This window comes from Myotis brandtii, unplaced genomic scaffold (genome assembly GCF_000412655.1).
Source record: "Myotis brandtii unplaced genomic scaffold, ASM41265v1 scaffold550, whole genome shotgun sequence".
Classification (NCBI taxonomy): domain Eukaryota; kingdom Metazoa; phylum Chordata; class Mammalia; order Chiroptera; family Vespertilionidae; genus Myotis; species Myotis brandtii.
In genome coordinates this window covers 2,614,521-2,635,642 of record NW_005370043.1, presented here as the reverse complement: position 1 = coordinate 2,635,642, position 21,122 = coordinate 2,614,521, and the positions used below count along the sequence as shown (strand labels likewise).

The 21,122-nt window shown below is 50.1% G+C and overlaps 1 protein-coding gene across 1 annotated transcript in view; it reads right to left on the bottom strand.

Moving 5' to 3' along the window:
- CALHM3 (calcium homeostasis modulator 3) overlaps positions 1-6,212 on the bottom strand; it is a 7,799-nt gene extending 1,587 nt beyond the window's left edge. The window contains exons 1-3 of the mRNA XM_005878308.2: positions 5,835-6,212; positions 3,106-3,361; positions 3-224 (exon numbers count right to left, since the gene is read on the bottom strand). Coding sequence (XP_005878370.1) covers positions 3-224; positions 3,106-3,361; positions 5,835-6,121 — 765 coding nt within the window. The 5' untranslated portion in view covers positions 6,122-6,212. The remainder of the gene's footprint in view (positions 1-2; positions 225-3,105; positions 3,362-5,834) is intronic.
- Between the last annotated feature and the right edge of the window lie 14,910 nt (positions 6,213-21,122).

Below are 21,122 nucleotides of genomic sequence, written 5' to 3'. Positions count from 1 at the left end.
GCCCGCATCTCGCTCTGCATGCTGGCGAAGAAGTGCAGCACGCAGCGGTGCGCGAAGTCCCGCGCATGCTCACAGCACGTCTCGTCGAAGAGCTTCTGCTCCAGGTCCATGTAGTTGCTCCAGTATCTGCGCTGCAGGAAGACCGTCTGGTCGAAGCAGGGCCTCAGGCAGCGGGCCAGGAAGGCCGCCACGATCAGCAGCAGGGTGATGCTCCAGCCAATGGCCTGGGGGCGGGGGGTGGGGGTGGGGACGGACAATGAGGTTAGGTGTGGGCGGGGCACAGCGCTGAATGGGGCGGCAAGCACAGGTGTTCAGTCTCTTCCTTTATCTCTTCCATCCTTCCTCAGATATATTTATCTTCCTATTTAGTCATCCATCCAACCAACAACCTCCATCCATCCTCCCTTCAATATCATCTCATCCTTGCATCCATTCATTTCCCCAGCTATCTCTCCCCCCACAACCATCCAGTCATCCATCCTCCCATATGACTACATATCTATTATATTCCTATTCAGACATCCTCTCAACCATCTTTCCACCTGTCCATCCATCATCCATCTTCCTATCCAGCCACCTATTCTCCCATCCATTCCCGTTCTGATACTCTCATCCTTCCTTCAATTTGCTATCCTAACCATTCATGTACCCACCATTCATCCTCCCAACTTTTCTTCTGGAAATCAGAATAGATCACTCTAAAGTAGGCCTCTTGGACATAAAATTATTTTGAGCTGAAGAAAATTAAGAAGCAGCAAACATAGGAGAAGCTCTTTCTACCTTCTCCCTTTCTGCCTAAAGGCAAGATATAAATTCTCCTTTTACTGGAGACAGACTCTTATCAGCCCAGAGGCAGCACCAGAGGAATGTGCGAACAAACCTTACTCTATTGGTAAGGAGTAAGAAACTCCATGCTTCCTCTCATGTATTTACCTTCCCACAGTTTCTGCCCTTGGAAGCCTAAAACCGCTTTCCTTTGTCCTGTCATTTCTCTACAAAGATACTACTCTTTGCTGAAGGTGCTATATAAGCCGGAATTCTAAGCCACCACTTTGAGTTACTCTTTGGTTTAGGTTTCTCCCGCGTGGTGTCCACTGCACATGTTAATAAACTGTTTTCCTTTTGTTAATTTTTTTTTGTTAGCATCTCAGCTGAAAACCTAAGGTGGGAAGAAGTAAAGTTTTGCCTTCCCTACACTCCATCCATCAATCCATCCATCATCCTTTCATTTTTTATTCAGTGCTCCATCTATCCTCACATATATTTATCCACCCTGTCTATGCATCCATCTATTCTATATTTTGGGGGGAGCACTGGGGACCCAGTCTTTTCTCTCAGAGAGCTCACACTTAAGTGGAGGAAAAACAACTAGTAGACGATGACTGGCTATGTGCCATGTTAAGGGATGTACAGGGAGTCATGGGAATTTGCCCAACCTGAACTGGAGGGCTCAGGGGACAGTGAGGTTTAGGCTGAGACCGGAAGGATTAGTAACAGTTGTGCAGGATCCAAACAGGGAACAGTGTTCCAGGCCAAGAGTGAGAAACCATTAGAGGCAGTTGTCTAAGGCTAGAGCGTCTCCCTCCTCTCTGCCCATCCATAGCGACAGTCTCTTCAAGGCCTGGCTTCAAACCAGAGCAATTGTGTGGACCTGGAACCGAAAATTCACTCCTCTCACACAAAGACTTATTTGAATTCTTATCATTTGTAGATGTGATTTACAATCCCTCTTTTGGCCTCTCACAGAATCCTCCCCGCTTACCAGTGTAAAATACTGTGTGAGTATTTTACATTCTAGGAGCATTTAATGTGCCTGATAAACGTACAGCTGCGGAGTGAGGACTCCAACCCTGGTCTGATGGAAAATTCTACACTCTTTCCAAGGAGCTGGTGAAGCCTAGAGTGTGTCAGCCTGCAGGGACCATCAAGTGAAGGAGACCAAACTTCCCTTGATTTCGCAGGAGAAACCAAGGCCCAGAGGGAGAGTGACAGGGCCAAGGCCACAGCCTGAAGCAGAATCAGTGCATCCTGAGCACTGGTCCTCTCTGCCCTGCCCCACGGGCCTGCATCTGCCACCAGCCGGTCTCAGCTCCACAGAGGGCTGGGGTCATGTTTTTATTCTCTGTGGCCCCAGGGATACTGGGCATGTATAGGTTCAGGTAAATTCTTTTTGGAGGACACAGCCGAGCCTGAGGCTCTGGGAGTGGAGGTGGTAGAATCTGGAGTCTGGGCTGGGGTTTGTTCCCAGGATAATGGAGTTGATACCCTGTGGGGAGCCAGGCACCTAGGGAGAACCTGCATTGTATGGAGGTGGTTAAGAGGGTCAGGAGTTACAGTGTGCATTGTGCATCCAGATCCCTGTCCTGCCTCTTCCAAGCGGTGTGACTTTGGCCTAGTGAGCTAAACTCTCAGAGCCTCCACTTCCTCATCTGTGAAATGGGATGATAGTGACTGCATCCACCTCCTGGGGTTGTTCTGAGAATTAAATGAAAGAATGAATATGAAATGCTTAACACAGTGCCTGACACATAAGTGCTCAATAAAGGGGAATTCGATCCCTGTCCTGCCTCTTCCAAGCGGTGTGACTTTGGCCTAGTGAGCTAAACTCTCAGAGCCTCCACTTCCTCATCTGTGAAATGGGATGATAGTGACTGCATCCACCTCCTGGGGTTGTTCTGAGAATTAAATGAAAGAATGAATATGAAATGCTTAACACAGTGCCTGACACATAAGTGCTCAATAGAAGGTAATTCGTATTATTTCTGAGGGATGGGAAGAATGTGTGTGGGGGGTGGACAGAACAGTCTATCCCCAGTGCTTTCTGCCATCCAGCCCCCTGAGGACGGGCCTAGCTGACTCCCAGAGGATATGGGTACCTGGTCTCTGTCCTGGGGTGAGTCAGCATTGATGACCAAGTGCCCACTTCCTAGGGCCCAACACTGTTCTGTACATGTGTCAAGCTCCTGATCCCCCTGGGGACCACCTGCTCCTTGGTTGTGTCTCCAGCAGTAGGGAGGGGCTTCAGGCCGTCACCTGTACCCCCTCACCCCTCGGAACCCATGCAGGATAATGGGAGGCTTCTAGGGAGAGGACCGTCCACATTACCTGTGACAGGCACCGCAGGTAGCGAGACACTGCCTTTCGAGCAGGGCTGTCCCTGACCAGCTCATCCTCCTTGCAGGGCACCTTGGCCAGGAAGAGCTGAACCTGGCTGGGGGTCATGTTGGCAAAGTCCAGAAACTTCTCAGGGTCCACGGAGCTGCTGAAGGCACACACGAAGCACTTCCCATCAAGGAGGGCCAGCAGGATCCAGAGAAGGGGGGCAGCCAGCGCTCTCTGCAACACAGAGGAGCACATGTACCTGGGAGCAGAGGAAAGGGGGGTGGGTCACAAAGGGCAGCTGGAATTCAGCTGAAGCAGGAAGGCTACAGGAGATGCAAAGATGGACTTCCCAGGAGGGCTGGGAAATACTAGTCGTAGTTACACCAAAGGAATGGCTGCAGCTTCCACTGCAGGGGTGCCAGCGGCAGAGGGCAAGGAGGAAGGAGGGCTGGGGGCCCTGGGAGTCCCAGGACTGCAACACTGGGGAGCTGGGGCTCTTCCTGCTCTGGGCCTGGTAGCAGACTCTGCTGGAGGATAGTTCCTATTCACATGGAGGCCAGAGGGCCTCCGCCTCAGCCCCCTCAACCACTTGCATGGCTCTGCCTGAGGGCTAGGCTGCAAGCGATAGAAAGTTCACAATCCCCAATTCAACCTTCAACCCAAGAGGGATGGGGCCTGGTGGATAAACACCCCATCTTCCTAGACCCTCAGTGCGCCATTTCTGAGGTGTGTCCCACACACTCTCTTAGAGGGTCCCCAGTAGGGCCGAATTCCAGTTCCCTATTCATTATCACATTCTTCCCAGAGCCTGCTTTCAATCAAAACATTTCTATATGTGACACGGCACCAGAGTTAAGTTAGGGTTTTTCAAAATGCTGACACGCTGAGCTCAAAAGGTTCGCCATCACTGTCCTAGACCCTCAGTGCGCCATTTCTGAGGTGTGTCCTACACACTCTCTTAGAGGGTCCCCAGTAGGGCTGAACTCCAGTTGCCTATTCATTATCACATTCTTCCCAGAGCCTGCTTTCGAGGGAAGCCTAAACTCAGACAGCCCTGCCCAATGTCCCTCCCAGACGTAGCACCTCCAACACCTCTCCTAGCATCCAGGGAGCCCACTCTCTGACTGTCCAGGTGTCTCTCCTGACCCACTCCACTCCTCTCTGGCCTGCATGGGGTGTTGGTCCCAGGGTAGGAGCCTAGTGGCGCTGCAACCACTGACTCCCAGAGGAAGAGGTCATGGGCATGCCCAGTGTATGTGACCCTCTCTGTGTGGCTGGATGACAGGGAGCACAGAGCCCCTGAGGAACACGAAATAGTGGCTGCTTGTGCACAGGATGCAGATGTCTCTAACTTGCTCTGTAACAAACATAAAATGATGTATGCTGTGTGTGTGTGTGTGTGTGTGTGTGTGCGTGTGCTCGCGTGTGCATGGCCTGCCCAGCAGAGAATTATAAATACGCTGTAGGCAGGGGCAGCTCCAGCATTTTCTTCGGGGGCAGTGTAGTCAGAAGGTGGAACTGAGAGCTTCTCATGACATTGCCTTACATACCCTTGAGGACACCTCAATGGTCCATGCCAAAGCATAGGGCAGAGAGGAGATCATGAGCGGGCGAAAACTCACCAAGCTCCTCCCGCCACTGCCCATGGGTCTAGAGCACTTAGACGTTTTGTTGAAAACACACAGGGCAGCGGAGTGAGCTGTGCTTCTTCCTACCTGTGGGAGCTCAGCTGAGTTACTAAACTTCTCTGTGCCTCAGGCCCCTCATCCTTAGACATGGACCCTAATAGGAACAGACCCAGGGCCGAGGTGAGAATCCAGAGGCCGTGCACACACAGTGCTTGGCACAGGGCTTGGCACCAAGGCGATGTTTAGTGTTGACCAGGGAGCAATTCAAATTGCTAAACTCCATCAACTGGTTTTGACAGAGGGCACCCACCAGGTGGGAGGCTCTAAGGACAGTAGAGCTGCCCTGGGGAGTGTATGGGAGAGGGAGGCAGCCTTTAAGCCAAGCATGCCGCTCACTACAGGCAGAGCCCCTATGCATGTCAGGGGATGGCCCTTCACACGTGTGGTGAGGTATAATCCATGGCAGCGTGATCGATGTGACCTGGGAAATTATGGGGAATTCTGGATCATTCATGTGTCTCTAGCACTGGCCACAGAAGGGAGACAAATGACAGGAACAGAAATGTCTGTTCCCAGAGTGGAAACTACAAATGGGTCTGGTGAGCTGATGATGCTTTAGTTGGGGAAAGGAGGGGGCACATGTGAGAGTGCCTGGAGTGGGGGGGCAGGTGAGGAGCCCTGACAACACCCATGGGAGTGATTGGGGTTTGGCAGAAGGGAGACAAATGACAGGAACAGAAATGTCTGTTTCCAGAGTGGAAACTGCAAATGGGTCTGGTGAGCTGATGATGCTTTCGTTGAGGAAAGGAGGGGGCACATGTGAGAGTGCCTGGAGGGGGGGCAGGTGAGGAGCCCTGACAACACCCATGGGGGTTATGGGGGTTTGAGGGTCACCTAGCAGTGTTTGTGTGGGTGGGGAGCCTGACAATGCCCATGGGGGAAGGGTAGGGTTTGGGGGTGTCCCTGACAATTTCTGTGCCGGTGGGGAGCCTGAGAATGCCCATGGGGAAGGTCAGAGTTTGGGGTGTCCCTGGCAGTGCCTGTGCAGGCGAGGGCGGGGCCTGACAATGCCCACAGGCCTCTGGGTGGTATGGGACCGCACACCTGATGATGCCTGGGTCCTTCCTCCGGTGCCCCGCGGGCCGGCGCCACTCCTCAACCATCACCACGGACTGCCGGTTGGCAAGGAGGCCGCAGAGGAAGAGGACGAGCGGGGGTGTGAACAGAAGGCCCAGGCCGTAGAGGGTGTTGTAGCGCGCCAGGCAGGGGCAGTTGAAGTCGAAGGAGGAGTACAGCTTGACAGTGACCACGGCCAGCACCAGGCAGACGCCGTTCATCACCGACTCAGAGCTGGACTGGAAGTGCTGGAAGAGCATGCGGAACTTATCCATGGCTCCCGCCTGGTGGGTGTGGGCAGTGAGGCCTCAGCCGCCTTCCTGGCCAGTGCTGGGGGTGAGTCCGATCCCCAGGAGGTTCTTCTCTTCCAAGAACCTCCAGCTCTCCACGAAGGCTCGGATGCCCAGTGATTGTCCCCAGTGCCGCTCGCTCTCCTCTCTGGGGAGTGAGTCACTGCTCTGTGACCAGCCAGCCCAAAGCACCTCTAGGCAAATGTGCCCTGCGCTGTCACCCATCCCTCCCCTGCCCGTTCCCTCCTCTCTTCACGGTGTGGATACTGATGCCTGACAGCTGGCAGGGTGTCCGGTGAGGTCAGGCAAATTCTGGGTGTGGTAAGGCCAAGACACAGATGGAGCCAATGATGTTTTCTGGTCTCGGTCAAAAACATGATTTGATTCAGCTGAGCCGGGGGAGTGTTCATGTTGGCTTTTGTGCCGGGAGGGGTACCTCCTCTTGCCTGAAGGTTTCCTGGAAGAGAAAGCCCTGGAGAAGAGTTTAAGCCATGTTTCAGCGTTTGCCAACGAAAGGCTTTGGACAGAGAGGGCCTTCCAGGCAGAGGAACGCATGGGCAACGGCACGGAGGTGAGAAGCAGTCCGGTGTGGCCGGCGGTATGGGGTTGCTGGAAGGTAGTGGCAGACAGTGGGCATCAGGAGTGGGGCTGGAGGGTCAGGGGTGCCCGCAGCCCTCCGCTCCCCTATATTCTGCTGCTCTCGGGGCCGGGTTTCCCCAACGCACAGCTTCCACTACTCACTCCCCCCGTGTGACCGCGGCTCTCTCAGCCTCCTTGGCTTGGCATCCAAGGCCCTCCTAACTGTACTCACATGCGTCTTCCCACCTCCACTGAACACCTGTGTCCCTTCTTCCCACCTGCTCTTCAAGAGGCAGCTCAAATGCAGCCCTGTTGCTAAGCCACCCCTGGTGATCTCAGTCTGTGGGGGCCTTGATCAGCCGCCTGATCCTGGGAAAGGCCGCCTCGGCCTCTGAGGAATCTTTCCTAGTGTGGGGACTTGGACCTGCATTTTGCTCTCTGCAACATGCAGTGTGGCGCTAAACATGCAGCAAGGGACAGCGAATGCTCGTTTTTCATGATGTTGGCACTCAGACCCTGTCTCTAGCTCTGTCTTCCCTGTCCACCCCCTGGCCTGTCCTCGTGGCCCTGTCTGGTCCTAGGAAGCCAATGAGTGGAACGTGGGTCCTGCCCTTAATTTCTCTCTGCCTCTCTCTCTGTCCCTTTCTCTCTCTCCCCTTCATTCTGTCCCCCTTTCTGCCTCTCTAATGACCTTTTTGTGTGTGTGCATGCACAGTTAACTTGCTGTGTCCCTCTGTCTGTCTCTCTCTGTGTAGCTACCTCTTCCTGTCTTTCTACCTTTTCCTCCTCCTCCCCTGCTTTCCACCCCATAGCATCCCTGTCTTACTGGCCCCAGGCCTCCCATTGGCTACCTGGCTTGGGGAAGGGAGAGGAGGCATCTACAGGGGTGATGTGAGCCCTGGGGTCACAGATCAGTGGGCCTTGGACCTGGAGCATGGGGTGGGGGGCAGTGAGGTGTCCAGGCCCCAACCATGGAGGCTCTTCCTCAATCTTCATCCTCTGGCTACCTCACTGCCAGCCCAGGGCCACGCTGAGACAAGTAAAACCTCAGGGATTCGGATGGCCTTGACCGCACTGACCCCCTACCCCGTCCAGCCTGGACCTGCTGGCATCCTGGATCCAAGCGATGGTTTTAGTTAAATGTGTGTGTCCGCACTGTAGTCCTTTCCCCAGACCCTGGGTCCTCATGGTCATGAGTTCAGCTTCTTCCCAACCCCCTAGCAGTGGTCGGCAAACTGCGGCTCATGAGCCACATGCGGCTCTTTGGCCCCTTGAGTGTGGCTCTTCCTAAGCCTTAGGAGTACCCTAATTAAGTTAATAACAATGTACCTACCTATATAGTTTAAGTTTAAAAAATTTGGTTATCAAAAGAAATTTCAATCGTACTGTTGATATTTGGCTCTGTTGACTAATGAGTTTGCCGACCACTGCCCTAGAGCAGTGAGGACAGCGTCCTGAATCCTCCCCATCCGCAGAGGCCCGGCTCCGAGCTGTTACCTCCACAAAGTTCACCAGACCTCTGACTAATGAGTTTGCCGACCACTGGACTAGAGCAGTGAGGACAGCATCCTGAATCCTCCCCATCTGCAGAGGCCCGGCTCTGAGCTGTTACCTCCACAAAGTTCACCAGGACCTTTGCCTCTGCACCGACTACCCTTGTGTCCATATTCCCAAACGCCTTTTAGAAAATGGAAATATCCCCATTTTCCTGATTAAACACACCACTATGAAAAATGTAAATATAGGGAACATGAAAGTGTCCCGGTCAGAGCAATCCCCAGAGAGTCTTCCTGTTACTGCAAGGTGTGTGTCCTCCCAGATTTCTCCAGGGCCCACAGGGACACTCGCCGGCTGGCCTGCCTGGCGTTCCTTGGGAGAATCGTTAACCACTGTTAACGAACCACCGGGTGCCCAGGGGAGAGGCAGCTCAGGACGCCTGTGTGACTTTCCATCGGAGGCGTGTCTGTCCTTCTCTTTACACTCGTCACACAGGTCTCTCACTGTGTCTCAGTTTCAGCTTTTCTGAAGGGTGACAGCCCAGCTGGTTGAGGGACAACCAGGACCTGCAAAATAAAATGTGGGTAGGTCCCTTAGCCTGTATTTTAAGTCACACCATTCCAAATATGACCTGCAAAGTTCGTCACGGTCGGTGCCGTTTATACCTCTGATGGGGTAGCAATAGAGAGAAATCTGTCTGTTGTATTGCTTTGTATTTTACCTAAGACTGGACTCCCTGCATCAGGGGAGATGGGGAGGGAGCCAGAGAGGGCAAGAGAGCCATCAGAGGCAGGCAGGTGTGACTGCGTGGAGGAGAGGGTGGGCCTTTGAGGAGAAACCCTCCAAGCTCATTCATTCTCCGGGGCTCCTCCGGAAAGCACAGAACCACCACTGCCAACTGCGAGAAACCCTCCAAGCTCATTCATTCTCCGGGGCTCCTACAGAACCACCACTGCCAACTGCCACGTTCTTCAGGGGAGGCTGGTGCCAGGCAGAGTGGGCACAGCCTGGTGGGCACAGAGCCAGGAAGGAACACAGGATTCTCCTTCTGTGCCTTCCAGCCTCAGGCGCCTGCTGAATGGCTGACAGGAAAGGGATCTGTCCTGGCCCCAGACCATGCTTCTGAACCCTGAAACACAGGGCCTCTGGGGCAGAGAGTGGAGAGAACAGGGCGGGCACCTCTCTCCCATGCTAGTCTCAGGGGAGTCTCCAGAAAAGAAGACAGTAAGAAACTGGGGCAAGGTCTCTCCCAGGCCAGCTGTTCACAGCTCCACCTCTGACAGGTGAGACAGAGCTCCCAGGTCAGCCTGCGGCCCTGGCCCGGTAGCGGGTGTGTGCTGTGTGACTGCACTGGCCCCTGCTAAGACTTTACTGGAAAACACTCAAAACAACGAGTCAAGAAGGAAGCCCACCACACCTTAAAGAAATACCTCAAGGTGAGGGCTGGCCTCACATGGACAAATCTGTATTTTCTACTTTCATAATAATGATTTAAAAAATATTTCCAATAAAAATCATAAAATATTTTTACTGGGAAAAAAATCAAAGGGATTAAGGAACAAAGTAAAAGGGGCGGGGATTACATTTGTTGCCTAGAGCCCTGGACCAGCTGAACCAGGAGAAACAGAGGAAAGAAAAGGAGAACTCTGGCCGGGTAGCTCAGTTGGTTAGAGCATCGTTCCTATACGCCAAGGTTGTAGGTTTGATCCCCAGTCAGGGTACATACACGAATTAACCCTCCCCCCACTCCTCTCTCTCCCCTCCCTCCTTCCCTTCCACTCTCTCCAAAAATCAATGAAAAAAATATCCTTGGATGAGGATTAACAACAACAAACAAAAAAAGAGGAGAAAACTGTTTTACTCATGTGTGTGGAGAGATATTACCATGTACATCTGCTGCATGATAATATCTTAAGTCAGACTTTCCCAATCCCCTGTCCCATCCCAGGGGTCTGCAGCTATGTCCTTGGGGGTCTTTTAATTCTGGGGAAATTTTTAAAAAATCACCACCCTAGGATATTCTTTCCGTTTATTGGAAGGGAGGGAGAGAGGAAGAGAGGAAGAGCAAAAGAGGAGAGAGAGAGAGAGAGAGAGAGAGAGAGAGAGAGGGGGAGGCATCGATGTGAGAGACACATTGAACCTGAGACCCTTTGCTGTGCAGGACAATGCTCTAACCACTAAACAGCATCAGCCAGAGCTCTGGGGAAATTTTTTTAATTCACATTTTATTTTAATGATGACAAATCTTTTTAACAGTTTTAAACATGTATTAACAAGCAATCGGAATATTTTTATAGAATAAGCCTTCGTTTTCTTTTTCTCCAATTGAGGTATTGTGGATAGATGCTTGGGGGTCTTCTAGCTTTTTTTCCCTTTAAAAGGAATCTGGATGCTATGTGAGAAACACTGGCGGTACCATCCTTGGAGTTCCTGTGATTGAGAGGGTTCTTTAGGCCTGGGTGCCCCCTACTGGAGAAACTCAGAGTATTTGATGTGTGAGTGGGGTGTGTGTAGGATGTGTATAACTGTGTGTCTTCAGAAATACAGGTGTGGTTGTGTCTCTTCTTTCTATATAGTGAGCACACTCTACCCTGAGGTGTCTCTCTCTCTTTCTCTCTCTCTCTCTCTCTCTCTCTCTCTTCTTTCAAAAGGAAGACATTGAATAGGTGTCCCCCTTCTCTTTCAGGACTGGGAGGCTTTTGTCCCCTCTTGTCTAGCAGAGCAGTGGTGCTCGCTCTGTCTCTGAGAGACCTGGCTTTCTTTCATCCTCATGACAGAAGCCTCTGCAGGATCTGTGTGACAGGCCTTGCTCGTCTGTCTCTGGCAGACCTGGGGGAAAGCAAGATGGATTCCACTCTGGTGTCTATATAGAGCAGGGGTGGGGATCCTTTATTCTGCCGAGGGCCATTTGGATATTTATAACATCATTTGCGGGCCATACAAAATTATCAACTTAAAAATCTGCCTGCGGGCCCAGCCAGCGTGGCTCAGTGGTTGAGTATCGACCTATGAACCAGGGGGGTCACGATTCGATTCCCGGTCAGGGCACATGCCCAGGTTGCAGGCTCCAACCCTAGTGTGGGGCGTGCAAAAGACAGCTGATCAGTGATTCTCATCATTGGTATTTCTGCCTCTCTCTCCCTTCATCTCTGAAATCAATAAAAATATATTTAAAAAATTAACCTGCTATATTTGGTCAAACATTTAATTAACTCATCCCGAGCCTCATATGACCCAAGGGCCGGATGTCTCCCCACCACCCTCCTACCATATGGCCCCATATAGAGCCATGTGGCCCCTAAGGGACTGGGAAAGGGGAAGCTATCTAACAAATGCATTGGAACAGCTGGCTAACCATTTGGGAAATCTTAAACAGAATCTCTACCTCATTCTTTGTACCCAAATGAATTCCAAATGGCTCAAAGACTTTAACATGAAAATTTAAATCATGAAAATTCTACAAGAAAATATAAGTGAATTTATTCATAGTCAGAAGATACAGAAGGCCTTTGTGAACAGAGCACACAGTTCAGTAGCTATGAAGGCGAAGGTCGGTCAAGTAGGCCTCAACTTCTGTTGTCAAAATGTCAATAAACAAAGTAAAAATAACAAACTGGAAAAAGGTATTGCCACTCACATGCCACACAAAGGCCTGTTTTCCTTAACTTGTACAGGGAGCAAATCAATAAAAAGGAATAATCCTAACGAAAAATGGTCAAAGAATGTCAACAGGCTATTTACAGAAAAGAAGGACAAGGGCCCCAAATCCTGCAAAGATTCTAATTTTCATTCATAATTCAATAGGATCTAAATAACCAGGTGCCTCTTTAAACTCACCACGTTGTTGGAAATTAAAAGATTGACCCTCATTGGTGTGGCTCAATTGGTTGGGTATCCCTGAACCAAAAGGTTGCTGGTTTGATTTCCAGGCAAGGGAACCTGCTGGGGGTTATGGGCTCAGTCCCCAGCAGGGGGCATGGAGGAGACAGCAGATCCATATTGCGCTCTCACATTGATGTTTCTCTCTCCCTTTCCCTTCCTCTCTCTCTAAAAATCAATAAGCTATTCTTGAACAAAATAAAAAAAAATAAAGGATTGATAATACCCAGTGTCAATGAAGGCTTAGGAAAATAGTCACTTTTATACACCGATGGTAAATGTACAAACTTGTAGGATTTTTCTAGGACAATTTGACAATATATTCAAAACAAAAATTTAAATGCACATGTCCTTTGACCTAACAATTCCATAGCTCTGAATTGGCCCTATTGGTAAATAGATAGAAGTAGCTGAGATAAATGAACAAGGATGCTCATTATAGCTTTGTTTTAATGGCAAAAAACCGGAAAACAATGTACGTTTCAACAGGGGACTATTTAAATACATGATGGCACTGCCATAAATGAGATCTATACAACCACTAGAAGAGCGAGCAAATCTATGTGTTCATATGAGAAAACCTCTAGATTCTGGTCAATTAAGAAAGCACACATAAATATGTAAAAATTTTAGTATTATGCATATACTTTTTGCTTGTAGGACACACAAGAAATGTGGACAGTTACTGCCATTAGGTAGTTGGAGAGGGGAGCTGTTATTTTCTTCCCATTTTCTATCTTTCTGTGTTGTTTGACTTTTCAAACAACGTGTACATATGAATTTTACTTTTAATATTTTTTAAAAAATTGATTTCACAGAGTGAAAAGGAGAGGGGGAGAGAGAAACATCAATGATGAGAGAGAATCATCAATCAGCTGCCCCCTACTGGGGATCGAGCCTGCAAACTGGGCACTTGCCCTGGCCAGGAATCTAAACGTGACCTCCTGGTTCATGGGTCAACACTCAACCACTGAGCAACACCAGCTCGGCTGAATTTTACTTTTAAAAGATCAACAAAGGCCACAGGCCAAAGACTGTGGACCAAAGAGTTTGATTCCTGGTCAAGGGCATCCAGCCCCAGGGCCCATGTGGAAGGCAACCAGTTGATGTGTCTCTCTCACATCCATGGTTCTTTTTCTCTCTCTCTCTCCCCCTCCTACCTTCCTTTCACTTCACTCTCGGATGAGGATTAAAAAAAAAATAGATCCACAAAGGTTATCTGGGCAGTGGATTTATGATTTATAAAACACACATTTCTGTATATAAATAGATATATAAGATCCAAAATATTAAAATAAGATTAAAATGTTATGACTTACACAAAATAAAATGACCAAATTCAATCCTGAACATTCTTCTACACTTAAATTTTTCTTCTTCACCCCACAGGTTTTACAGAATGTGGAACAATTTTCTTGGTTCATATTACATTTCTAACTCCTTTCCCAGAAGAGACAAGCTTGGTTTTACATTATTTTCACTTGAAAAAAAATTTTTTTCTTTTGTTAATCCTCACCAGAGGACATTTTTCCATTGATTTTTAGAGAGAGTGGAAGGGAGGGGGGAGAGACAGAGAGAAACATCTACGTGACAGAGACACATCGATTGGTTGCCTCCCACACATACCCCCACTGGGGCTGGGGATCAAGGCTCCAACTGAGGTACGTGCCCTTGACCAGGCCACAGCCTGAAGCCCTATCCACTGAGCCAGGGCAATTATTTATTTATTTATTTATTTTACAGAACTGACAAGCTATAAATATGGATTTTCTGACTCAACTGATATGTTCTTTCTAGACCCTGCCGGGGTGGGCTGGCTTTTTGGCACGGGACCCTGGATGTTGGGCAAAAACAGATGAGCTGCTCTGGGAGGTGGAGCACCCGTCTAGCTGCATTTTCTGAATTCCACTTCTACTCCATAAATGCCAACGTCAGAATGGTGGCAGGGTCTTCTTTCCCTAGTGGCCGGCATGCACTAACTCGTGAGAGTTCTGAGACTGCCCCTCACCCATTGTGTTGGGTGGTGGAGTAGATGAAGAGGCGAGTGTGGGAGAGTGCTGGGCTGGGTGTGGCAAGTCCCCGCTCTGAGGGTAACAGAGGGTTCAGAGGGCCAAGCTAGGAAGCACACCGTCTCAAGCTCTGTCCACAGAGCAACAGATGTTCACTGGGCATCTGCAGAGGAACAGGTGCTGTGCTGGTGGATAACATGAGAAGGTGGCCTCAGTGAAGCAAATATGCCCAGAGGATAACATCTAAAGAGTAGGGCTAATTTCCTCATTGACAAATTTTCTTTACAACGAAGTGGTTCATGGAAGCTATAAGGATATATTCCCCCCAAATGCTGTTCTGTTTTGAAAGAGGAAAAGAGCAACCTGTAAACATTTTTAAAGGTGTTTTGATTGACTTGAGGCCTTCCCCCAAATTTGCCAGAAACAAAGGGGATTCTAGTGGAGTTCTAGCGCTACCTATTGGTGGCTGGAGAGAGAAATGGAGAGGAAGGGGAGGGATTGTGGGACACCATGGTAGAGAGAAAACTTTCCACAAGCTACACTCACTGGGAAGAGAGGCCCCCCTGAGGCGCCTTTGGGTGAAGGTCGGACCAAGAGAGTGCTCTGGGATCTCTCTTGGAAAAGGTGGGTAGAAGTGAGATGTTACCCTGCCAGCAGGAACCGGGAAATGTCTGTTTCCTATTCTGGGTCTAGGATGAAGGGCATTTGAAGTGACTGAAGGCTGGTGGCTGCTTGGACATGTGCCTCCTGACTCCTATTTGTCTTTCAACTTTTGCCATGAAGGAGTTTTACATTCTTATGTGGTCACATTTATCATACTTTTCCTTTATGATTCTCTGGTCTTTGTAACATTCTTAGAAAGGCTTTCGTGCCAAGTAGAAATCATTTAAAACATCTATGAGAGAAGAGGGATGCTGGGGTATTACCACCACTTTGAGCATTCTTCTTTGATTCCAGTTTTGTGGTTTGAAATCTGTTTTGTGTGCGCCCTGGCGAACTTCCAGAGAGCTGAGCCAAAGTGCCTGGGCGTCCTACGGGTCTCTCCGGTAGCAGGGGCTGGTTCAGGAACTCAGGGAGGACACCTTGCCTGCCCCAGGTGTCTTCCTCAGCCTGGGCACTGGACGGACTCTCATTCTGGGGCGGGTACAATATTGCAGGGGTTTGATCCAGACCATCTTAGGCTTGTACCTCAATGCTTTACTTATCAGCTCCAAGCCAAGTGTCTTAGCTTCCCTAAGTCTCAGGGTTTTCATTTGTAAAATGGAGATGATGATAATAATAATAAAGTAACAGTAGCAATAATAGTACCTACATCACAGGGTTCTTATCCATCACCACCAGCCTGGTCTGTTTGGGTCAGTGGTTAGAGTGTCAGCCCGAGGAACAAAGGGTCCCAGGTTTGATTCCCAGTTAAGAGCATATACTCGGTTGTCGTGTGCAGGAGGCAAACTATCGGTGTGTTTCTATCACTTCAATATTCTCTCTCTCTTTCTCTCTCTCTCCCTCCCTCCTACTCTCTCTCTTAAAATCAGTGGGAAAAATGTCCTTCTTGTACCTCAATGCTTTACTTATCAGCTCCAAGCCAAGTGTCTTAGCTTCCCTAAGTCTCAGGGTTTTCATTTGTAAAATGGAGATGATGATAATAATAATAAAGTAACAGTAGCAATAATAGTACCTACATCACAGGGTTCTTATCCATCACCACCAGCTTGGTCTGTTTGGGTCAGTAGTTAGAGTGTCAGCCCGAGGAACGAAGGGTCCCAGGTTTGATTCACAGTTAAGAGCACATACTCAGTTGTTGTGTGCAGGAGGCAAGCTTTCGATGTGTTTCTATCACGTCAATATTTCTCTCTCTCTCTCTCTCTCTCTCTCTCTCTCTATCTCTCTCTCCCTCCTACTCTCTCTCTTAAAATCAGTGGGAAAAATGTCTTTGGGGGTAAGAATTAAAATAAATTTTAAAAGCCACCACCTAAACCAAGACCATCTAGATTTTCTCCTATATTATTTTCTAGGAGTTTTATAGTTTTCTTTTCTTTTTAAAATTGATTTTAGAGAGGAAGGGAGAGAGAGGTAGAAACATCAATAATGAGAGAGAATCATTGATCAACTGCCTTCTGCACACCCCACATTGGGGATTGAGCCGGCAACCTGGGCATGTGCCCTGACTGGGAATGAAACTGTGACCTCCTGGTTCATAGGTTGATGCTCAACCACTGAGCCATGGTGGCGGGCAAGTTTTATAGTTTTGTATTTTACATTTAGGTCTGTGATTCATGACCAACTAGGTCTGTGGATGTCTAGTAGGTCATGTATCACTTGCTGGAGAGAATATTCTGGCTCCATTGTATTCTCTTTGCACCTTTGTCAAATATCAGTTGACTTCTTTTATGTGGGTTTATTTCTAGGTTCTCTAGTCTGTTCCATTGATCTATATTTGTCTATTCTTTCACCAATCCCACATAGTCTTGATTATTGTAGCTTTATAATACTTTTTGAAATTGGGTAGTGTCAGCCCTCCAGTTTTGTTCTCCTCCAATACTGTGTTGATTATCCTGTGTCTTTTGCCTCTCCAGACACACCTTAGAATCAGTTTGCTGATGTCCACAAAATGGCTTGCTGGGAGTTTGGTTGGGATGCACTGAATCTCTAGATCAAGGTAGGAAGAACTGACATCTTGACAATATTGAGATCTACTGTGTGTTCGGCCCTAAACTTAGCTATGGGAAGTGGGAGAGTGGATTGGAGTACACAAAAGCATAGGGTGGGCTCCCCTATGCTGCTGGCAAGGAGACTTGGTCTCACACAGTGCCAGGCATGCAGGTAGTGTTCAATAAATGGTTATGAGGGGCAATGAGCAATGCCAGATTCCAAAGCACCTGGGAACAAGGTGGTATGGTACCCATTTCATGCTAAGATGGGTACACAGGCTCCCATCCCTCAGAGGGCAGGCCTGGCCTCAGGGATACTTTGTGGGAAAGGTACTATTGAGAAAGGAACTAGCCAGGTGGGCTGACTTGAGCAAGGCTCTCTGGCTGACTGGATGACTGTATTGATAGGTAAATGTACTGATTTATTCGTTGATTCATTGAATAAATATTTATTGAGTATCAGGCACTCTCCCCCTTAATGTGTCCAGAGACCCCCTGCAGTTCAGGCAGGAAAACCCTGTATAAGTTTTCTCATGCCATGATAGCTATGGGTGGGCTTTGGGGATGTTGGGAGACCCCTGTATTATGGCTAGAGATGGTTGTAGCTGTTTGCTCTTTTAATGTTAGTTTCTCGACATGGAGGGAAGTGTCATACTATTGACTAGGGTGAACTCAAGTTTAGGGGAGGTCCAGCTTGGCCCAGATGAACCCCACTCTTGCCTGCCTGGTGGGGGATCATCCCTGTGGCTGGTTCTGGGCTTAGCATCTTGGAGCTCGGGAAGGAAGAAAGGAGACTGTCAGTCAAATATTTCATATCAATATGGAGACTCTTCAAGACTTGAATGGATCTGGGTGCTGTGGGGAGTGAGAAAGAAGAGGAAGAGAGAGGTGAACCAGCTGGAGGATACAGGGCAAGGAACAAGGAGAAGAGAGACAGCCAGGAAACACAGAAACAAACAAGGGTGGAGAGAAGCAGAGAAGGGCAGGGAGAAGGGCAGAAAGACAAAAGGAAAGAGGAAGAGAGGGAGAGAGGGGGGAGAGAGAGAGAGAGAGAGAGAGAGAGAGAGAGAGAGAGAATATGAATGGAGTTAGTCAGAAGGGAGAGAAGCGAGGGAGAGAGAAGAAAAAATGGAGGCCGGAGCTGCTGCTGAAGGAGCCCCTGTGGGTTCTCTCTGGGTCCTTGCTGGGGTCCTCTCTCCCCTGCACGCTGGTGTGAGTGCTCAGAGCACTCACACATGTACACACCAGGACACACGTGTATACACACTCAAACACATTGTTGCACTCACACTCATGTGCTTCCATAGGCACCGCCTTCAGAATCCACACTACTAGGGAGGTGGGGTTGCCATGGTGACAGGTACTGGAGTACCACCTTATGGGTATTAATAGTTTCCATTGAAGCCAGCAAAAGGGTGACTTCATCCAGCCCCTGTCTCCCTGGCAGGTCCTTTTTCCCTCCTCCCTTCCAGGATGAGGCTGGGAAGGGCTCTCAGGGCACGAAGGCCACTTCCCTGCCTGCTGGCAGCCCCCTTGGGGGATGGCTTGAAGGCCTCTGGGATTCTGCCCAGTGTGTGTGTGTGTGTGTGTGTGTGTGTGTGTGTGTGTGTGTTTGGGGTAGAAGATGAGGGGGGAGAAGAGTGCTGGGTTATTTGCTTCTCTAAGCTGGGTCTAACCACAGCCCCTGCCAGGAAAGGGTTTCTGAGGCAAAGGACCCCTCAGAGGGGCCACTCTTGGGTTCTCTGGGCCCCAGGCAGTCACATCACCTTTTCTAGGACCTGGCCAGAGACTTGCACGCAGTTGACACTTGACAGTGGTGTCCCCTCCCATAGTACATAGCTCCCTGGAAGGGCTAGGGCCAGGCTAGGGAGGTTCCCCCTGTGCAGCATGGCAGAGGCACTCCTCCTCAGGCTGGAGCAAGGGCAGGGTTGGCCCTGCATGACCTTGAGGGCCTGGGGCTCCTCACATCTTACACCAGAGGCGCCTCTCTTGCCTCATCCTAATCCTGGCCCTGGCCCAGCTGGTGTGGTGCAGCAGTTGAGTGTCGACCCAGGAACCAAGAGGTCACCGGTTCGATTCTCGGTCAGGGCACATGCCCAGGTTGTGGGCTCAATCCCCAGTGGGGTGCATGTAGGAGGCAGCCAATTGATGATGTTCCTCTCTCTCATCGATGTTTCTATCTCTCTATCCCTCTCCCTTCCTCTCTCTAAAAATCATTAAAATCATTTAAAAGAAAAATCCCAGCCCTGTTGATACTCCCAGTGTCTCCTGAACCCTCTTGGGTTAGGGGAAGTATCTATCCTGTCCTAAGCCCTAATGCCTCTCACCTTCCTTCGGGGCCCCTGGTTTCAGGCTGCCCTGAGCTGTAGGGCCTGTTGCTGCCTCTGGACTCCTCAGGCTCTCACTTCTCTGTCACCTTCTCCATCTCTCCCTTGCTTTGCCCATAGCTCCAGGTTTAGACCACGTGGGCCTGTCACATTTCTGCTGTCCTCTACCTTGGGGGCCTCACTCCCTACCATCCCCTGACCCAGGTTCTAGCTCCTCCTCCCTGAAGGGAGGGTGGGACTCCAGGAAGGGCCTGAGCCTCCCCTCAGCCACTGTCTGCAAATCCTACCAGGGGCCTCACACTTCACACACACACTCCAAGGGAATTAGTCTCGTCTGTACAGAGCCTTCAGATTTATTGTGATGCCAGCAGCAACTCCCAGTGACCTCATTCCAGCAGACTTCCTGGGGCACATGAGTGCGCGTGAGAGTGTGTACAGGCTTGTGTAGAAGTGAGTGTGCAAGAGAGTGTAGAGGTGAGTGTGCAAATGTGTGAGTGTGCTGCTATTCAGAGCCCAAGGATTTCTGACGCATGAGTCATCGGTTAGGAGTGAGCCTCGGGAAGATACGCCCATAAATAAGACAGCACCCCTGACCTGCCACGTCCATTCTGCAGCTGGCTGGGCACATGATCCTGGGCATCTGAGAGGCTGGAGGTGGGGGAGGGGGCTGTCTTTTCCTCCAGACCCCAGAGAGCAGCTGTCACGGGTATTTCTAGCTCCCCTGGAGTCCCAGACATTTAAGGATGAGATGCCTGCCATAGGGTGGGGTGGAGGGCAGGGGAGGGAGATAAAGGGCCGTTCGGTTCAGAGGCTTTCCTCCCAGGGATCTTAGCGGAGTTCTGCTGGCAAGCAGGGGGACTCATCCATTCCACAAATACTTTTTGATAGTCTGTCCTGTGCCAGGCACTCTCCTAGGGTCTGGGGAGGGTATGGGGAATGGAGTTGACCTGCTCTCTCCCTCCCCTCACAGAGCTTATGTTCTAGTGCGGGAGGCAGAACACAAACAAGGGGGAAGGGCTGCTTTCAAACTAATTGTAGAAAATGAAGCCGAAGAATGGTATGGGAAGTGACGGAGAGTGGCGGGGTTCTTTAGCTGGGGAAGGTCAGGGGGTGTGTCTGAATAACGAGGAGCCATCACATGGAGCCTTGAGGGAAGAACCTTCCATAACGGGATGGATGAGATGCCTGTTGCCAGCCCACGTCCTCACTGATTCAGGGGTAGAGGTGACCTAGAAGAGCAGGAAAGCAGTCTCTCTGGGTGGAGTGGTGTGGGGGCAAAGGGGGAGAGCTCGGCTCATCTACCCCTGATGGACTGGGAGAGGGAGATGTCCCATATACAGGTAGGAGGAGAATGACTCCCTCTTCCCTTCCTGCAGGCCTCCTGGGAGCAGTGTTGAGTCACAGGATGGAAGAGTCACAGTGAACAGGAGACTTGCTAAAGCCCCCTCCTCCAGAAAGCCTCCCCTGACTGCTCCAGGCCACAGAGGTCCCTCTCTCCCAAGCTCTTATGGCTGACAGAACCACTCAGTTCAGAGTTGATTCTCTGATGATTTGTCCCTGATGTCTGTTTCCCCAGCTTGGCCTGCAACCTAGTCTCTTTGGTCCGGTCTGTATTCACCCAAAGGCCCCCAACACTGTGTCCAGTAGCTGGACAGCCTGGGGTTCTTGTTCTGAGCCCTTGCCCCTTCAGATGTGACTGAGAGTGGAGGGTCAAATGCCAGGGTTCCTAATCTCACTTCATGTATTCAATCATCCATTCAGTCATTAAAAAAAATTATTTTTCTTGAGCTTTCACTATGTGCCGGGCCCTGTACCTGGTGTGGGGAAATGGTACGGTAAATTAGAGCTTTCTCACTGCGCCTGGCACCGGGGAGCTCAATGTTCTTGCTGTACCGGTTCTCCTTTTCAAGACCGCGTTCCACTGTCCGTGAGAGGGATAAGCCCAGCCCTGGAGCCCCACCTCTGCCCCATATCTTACCCCGACCTGGGCCCGGCACCCCCCTCACCTCCCAGCGCCCCGAGGAAGAGCTCGGGGCAGCCGGGAAGC